The 6,000-nt window shown below is 46.6% G+C and overlaps 1 protein-coding gene across 1 annotated transcript in view; it reads left to right on the top strand.

Moving 5' to 3' along the window:
- Positions 1-203: 203 nt before the first annotated feature.
- The window catches only part of AGK (acylglycerol kinase), a 29,654-nt gene continuing 23,857 nt past the window's right edge, over positions 204-6,000 (top strand). Inside the window, exons 1-2 of the mRNA XM_065742708.1 lie at positions 204-343; positions 5,228-5,267. Coding sequence (XP_065598780.1) covers positions 234-343; positions 5,228-5,267 — 150 coding nt within the window. The 5' untranslated portion in view covers positions 204-233. The remainder of the gene's footprint in view (positions 344-5,227; positions 5,268-6,000) is intronic.

Below are 6,000 nucleotides of genomic sequence, written 5' to 3'. Positions count from 1 at the left end.
CCTCCTGGGACGGTGCCTGCACCACCTCCCCACCGTGGGCCACCTCACGGGCTGGAGGCGACTTCACCGCGGCTCTGCGAGCACGGAGGCACGGCCACAGAGCCGGCATTTGCGCTCAGAAGTGACCCCAGATGGCTGGCATCGCGGAACGCAGGGCCGTGGCTGCCGTTTCCAGCCGAGCCGGGCGGAGGCGGCCGCGGGACGCGCGTCGTTTCCCTCCGGCTCCGGGCGGCATGGCGGGGGCGGGAAAGGTGTTCGCCACCCTGAGGAGCCACTGGAAGAAAACCACGTTCGGCGTGTGCTTGCTGAGCTGGGGGGGGAACTGGCTTTACGGGAAGCACTGGTAAGTGCCGCCCCGTGCGTTGGAGCGCCGCGCCGCTGTTGGTGTCCGCGTGTTGGGGCTGTTGCCACGCGTGTGTGGGGATGGATGGTGCTTTGACCTGGATGGCACAGCGGGGAAGTGGAGGCTTGTGTTAGCCCGGGATTAGAAGCAAAGAGAAAAGAGGCTGAAGGCTCTGGTGGCACGAGTGCGGCAGTTCCGAGGTGCTCTCAGATGCCCTTGTGCGCTGCCCTGTGCCCGCAGAAGGTCTCCTGCCCTGGCTGCCCATCAGCAGGGATCGGCTGGGGGCCCTCTTGGCACTTTCGCTTCCGAATGCAATAATGGATTTTGCGTTTCTTTTCGTGCATTCAGCCTCCCCCAGTTCCTTTGTTTCTGTACCTGTTACGCTTGGAGGGATCAGTGAGAGAGCTGTGGGCTGTGTTGGCCCTGTGTCTTGCTGTTAGCAGCATCGGAGGCTAAATTACTATGCACTAGGCATACTACTAGACTTATATTTGCCCTCTTAGAGCAGATTAAAGGTTTAGTGAAGTCTTGTGCTTCATTTTCTGGCACTGCAGAAGTTTCTGATGAAGGGCCTTGCTTTAGCACAGCATTGGTTCAGATTAGCCTCTGACTTCCTGGAATTAGCTGTCTGAGGGGTTGCTCATTTATTTGCAGCAGCAGCAGGCTTTTTCTTCCCTCCTGCATCCTTCTTCTTGGCTTTTCCATCCTTGTGGAATTTCTGAAATGTTTCTCCTGCAAGCAGAAGTTCATTTGCTATTCTGACTTCTCAAGGTTCATTCTTCTTTTGGATGCAGAGGCAATGATGTCTGCATTAAGAAGAACTGCTACTGTCTGTCCTGCAAATGAATGGCAGCGCTTCTGTAGTCGGTCTCAGCCTGCACATAAGGGACAGAGGAACTCTGGAGCTCTTGCTTAAGACTTTGGAGAATGCTACATGGACAGACCTTCTCCAGACTTGTCCTCTGTGCGTCTTTCCTGCTGGGAGATGGACCTAGTTAGAATATCCCAAGTTGGAAAAGACCTATAAGGGTCCTTGAGTCCACACAGGACCAGACAAAATTCACACCCCGTGTTGTCCCCTTCCAGTACACTGTGGGCTGTGCTGGGGGTCTGATGTGGATGCCTTTGTGTTCCACAGGCTGTGCAGGGGGGAGGGCACTGCAGTGGAAAGGTTCTTCTCTGCATCAGTCTAAAGGTTGTTGATGGCCTATAAAGTCCAAGGAATTTGTTAGCCTGGTCTTGCTTGGTACTTATTTCATTCAGCATTTAGTCTCTGGATCGGTGTGTTAGCCTTTCATCTTTGCTGGTGTTTGTTCAAATACTGATTGGTTTAACAGGAAAGTGCTTTTGAATGGGCTAGAAAAGCAAAGAGGAAATGTAGTGCCGATTCCCCCTTGACCATTTTTGATTCAGATTACCTGAATGTATAGTATAATGGGCAGTGCCTCTTCAAAAGAGACATGGATCAGGAGGTGGCAAAGGCTTTTCATGTGTGGAGTGATAGGCATAGCAACTGGTTGAACTACTGTTAACTGAAACCGTGTTGTTGTTTTTGGAAAGCCTTGACGGACCTTAACATTCCTTTGTTTCCCATAAAAGAGTGTGTCTAAAATCTATCCCCTTGTATTTGGGACAGCAAATACCCTTACAACACGGGAGAAATAAGTTCAGAACTGAGTGCTGCCATAGATGAGGTTATCTCCCTTTAATATCACTGGATTTTATTTTAATCAGTAGCATATCATACTACAGGTGTGAGGAACAGTGGATTTTATATACTAGATTGAACCTTGGAGGGTATGCAGATTGTCAGAGACATGCTTGTACTCAGTGCTGCGCTTCTGTTTAACATATCCAGACAAGACTGATTACAGAGAAGTAATCAACTTGCCTTTTAAAAATCTCTTTCCTTACTTAATAGGATGGAAAAAGGGTGCACAACTTAATTCTGGCGGTGTTTCTGAGCAGTAGCTACTGACTTCATTAGCTTAAGGAGTCACAGTGTAAAATTCAAATTGCTTTAAATTGTACTCATCATCTTGTCTTTCTTGAGATGTTTCCTTACTGATGAAGAAAATGGCAAGACAAGACATCACAGGATTGTTTTAAAATGTTCACCTGATCACCTCTCACCTTCCTAGTTCGTGTCCTGAATCTTCTGTCTTCAGCAGGGCTGTTGCTGCCCTTCATACATCGTGAGTGGTGCAGGGAGCCACCAGAGATGGCAGGAGCAGCAATTTCGTCTCTTGTATGATGGATGTCAGCTTGTTTGACTGCAATTTGGGCAGTGTTGCAGTGGTTCCACTGGGTGAGTGGTCATCACCTTGTCAAGGTGGGGGCTGCTGTATGCTGCTGAGGCAGGGGATTCCTCGGTTGCTCAGCGCAACTCTGTATACATTGAAGTACTGACTTTCTTCATAGAAAATGCTGGTGAAGCATCTGGGCCTTTGGCTGCTCGCCAGCCATCTGAGTGCTGTTGTTATCTGCAATTTGGATGTTGATCCCTGTGTGGTTGCCAACTGATAACTCACTTTGTCACCTTGCTGCGTATCTTCCTGAGCGGATGACTTTATTTTACTGAAACTTCATCAGAAACATGGAACGCAAATTCAGAGTCCTGGGTGAAGATGATGCAGGCCTAGGTTTGTCTTTCTTGTCTTTTCCAAAGCCGAGGTGAAATTAAACGCTGATATCAAGCAGAGAGGGTGCTGTGATCTTGTTTTGGAAGCTGCCAAAAGCTGGGTGTGCCCAGGGGACACAGCCTCAGCCAGGGAGCAGGCAGACTGCACTGTGTGCATCTGTGCTCTTCTAGTCAAAGATGTTCAGGGTGACATTGGTGGCCACCAGTCCCCGTGTACAGGTTAATTGATAAGTAGAGGCAAGGGCTGTGAGGCCTGCTGTCCTCACAGATACAACTGTGTGTGTTCTCGTGCTTCTTTTTCCTCTTAGGAGTGAAGATAGCAAAGCACTGATGCCACATGTTCAGGATATAAGTAAGCATCCTCCTGTTGCCTGGCGTCAATTGGCTGAATTTGGATGACTTGATTCTATTTGAATCAATGGGAACCCTCTGAACATGGTGGGGATGGTGTGGGATTGTGTGTGCTGGAGAGGAACATCAAATCACCTCTGAGTTACTGTGCAGTAAATGGTTCTTCTGGTCTCTGTCCCAGACAGGGCAGTGTGGGTGTCACTTGCCTTGATGGAACTGGAATTAGCTGTTGCACTTCAGTTTAGTTCTCTATGCAGTCCTTTCCAGACAGAGTTATTTTAACAGATGCTCTTTCCTTATATTATTGCTATCAAACACAAGTGCTGCTCCTCTAGGTCATATTTTGGATACTTAATACAAATGGCTTACTGCTCTGGTTTTGTGGCAGTTAAAAACATGCTTAGGGCTCTGAGGAGCTTTTTAGACATTCCAGTTACTCGTTATCTTGGTGAGCTGTTATTTACGTATTTTCTTTCTTTCCAGAACAAGTTCTCCTATGGTATTTCTGTTATTACTAAAAATAAATCTGTGTTTTTCTTCTTTTTTTTTCTGTAGAGTTATTTTCTCAGAACTTTATACCTCACCTAAAGTCACCCTACTTCTCCCTTTAGGACACTGCAGCACCCATAGGTGTTGTCAATGCCATTAGCTTACATGGCTCCTTTGGTAAATAGCGTAAGCTTGTGTCACTGTACAGATCATACTCCTGCTGGGGTCTGTCATTCTGACCAGGGCTTTGTCTTCTCTTCTGCCATTTCCACTGCAGAATTTGGCCCAATGAGCTACAGTTTGTGGCAGTGTGGTGTGTGCTGTTTCCCTAGTCACATGCTTTTCATGGCCTGCCTTGGGTCTTTTTAACTGGTGTAGCATGCATTATACTGACTGTAACTTAACATTATTATTATTATTTTTTTGTACTTGTGATTTTTGAGACAGTAATATGCTGTCTTTCCAGATACTGCTGAGGGAGAGCTGATGGATAATTGTTTTTAGCACAGAGGGGGGAGCATCTTGTAGCCAGAGGACAGATGAAGCTGGGTGCTATAGAACAGGAATCATTTTTCTGTCCGTGATGCCCAGTAGGGCATATTTTAGTCTGGAGAAGGACTGAAATATGCTGCACACTAAATAGCTCTACTTGCAATCCGCTTGCCGCCAGCATACTGTCTTCCACCTTGCTCATGTCACGAATGGCAAGCATACAGATTAGAATCCAGAGTCTCTTTATGATATGACTATCAGTGGCATATCTAATGTTGATATTTACTTCTTTATTTCGAGGTTTCACTGAGGTATATCAGGTGATTTCACCTCTCTGGCCTCACCTAGTCCATGCTAGAGCTGGCTAGGTGGTAGGCCCTGCATTAATGCAGTCAGCTTACAGACCGGGGAAGGGAGAGTTCACAGCTATAATGCCCAAAGATTTAAGTCTATGGAAGTTGTGCTTAAAGTCAACTCTGAGTCCTTTCTCTTACAGTCCCAGAATGGTAAGTACCTTTAGTACAAATAACAAGCAGTATTAACTTTTATTTTTAAAGAAAAAGCAGCTTAGATCTGGAGTGCTGTTATGTACCAATTCAGAAATAAATCACAGTGGTACAGTGTCTCGTGGCTTATGTAATCTCAACACAATGGTCTCTGTTTTCTGTTTTTCTATACTATAGAAAGGGTGTTTGTGTGCACATGCAGAAAAAAAACCATTATGCGTGTGCTTAAAAGGGTGTGTTTTATCCTTAAACATGTGTGAAATAGGCCTTAAAGAAGCTGTATGTTTTATTTTAGAGCTGTCAGAGCATGTGTAAAAAGGGTACACACCTTTATCTTGGAAAAGAGCGAATTGTTTTAAATTTACTCAACCTAATGTCCACTCTCTGTTCTTTCTTATCTAATAGCGATAACCTGTTACGGAGAGCTGCGTGCCTAGAAGCCCAGGTAATACCATTTAAAATGATAAAATTAGATTAAAATCCCCCTCTTATCTTGGTTGTGCAGGGCTCCTGAGATGTTCCTAGCAGGCCCTCTCTACGTGACAAGCCTTGTAATGCTGCCATCTGTGTTCCCTTGCTCCAGTGCCAAAGGGCAGGCAGGCCTGCAGCCCAAAGCTGGGGCTCCGTACCCGCCGTGCCCTGGCTCCACTGTTGTGATGGATGGCACAGTGCCCTCACTGGGGTGTGAGGTTTCAGCCACTGCTCCAGCTGCTCACACCTCCATTGCTGCAGACTGAATTCAGAATCACAGAATTGTAGGGGTTGCAAGGGATCTCTAGAGACCATCTAGTCCAACACCCCTGCCAAAGTAGGCTCCCTAGAACAATTCCTTCATGTGTGTATCAGGGGTGCTGTGCTGATGGCTGATTGCCTTGGTGGCATGGTATAGATTTTAGGAGTCTTTCTACCTCCTACAAGTTCATTTTGAGCTCACTTCCCCAGGCCAGCTGTTAGAGATTTTGCAGGGTGTGATACTGCTCCCATCACTGCTATGTACTGGGGCCTAAGGAGAATGATGAAAACTATTTTTCTCATTAAGGAACTCTGCTTGAGGTTACCTCACTTCATAGCTGACTGAATAATCCCAATTTGAGGCTGCCAGATGTTGAGGGAAAGATGTTCACAGCAACCTGATCTGAACTGTGGAACTTTTTTGCCAAAACAGATGTGAGGGAGCT

This window comes from Cyrtonyx montezumae, unplaced genomic scaffold (genome assembly GCF_038088225.1).
Source record: "Cyrtonyx montezumae isolate F1298 unplaced genomic scaffold, pur_monq_1.0 scaffold_3, whole genome shotgun sequence".
Classification (NCBI taxonomy): Eukaryota; Metazoa; Chordata; class Aves; order Galliformes; family Odontophoridae; genus Cyrtonyx; species Cyrtonyx montezumae.
This window is presented reverse-complemented; position numbering and strand designations above follow the sequence as displayed.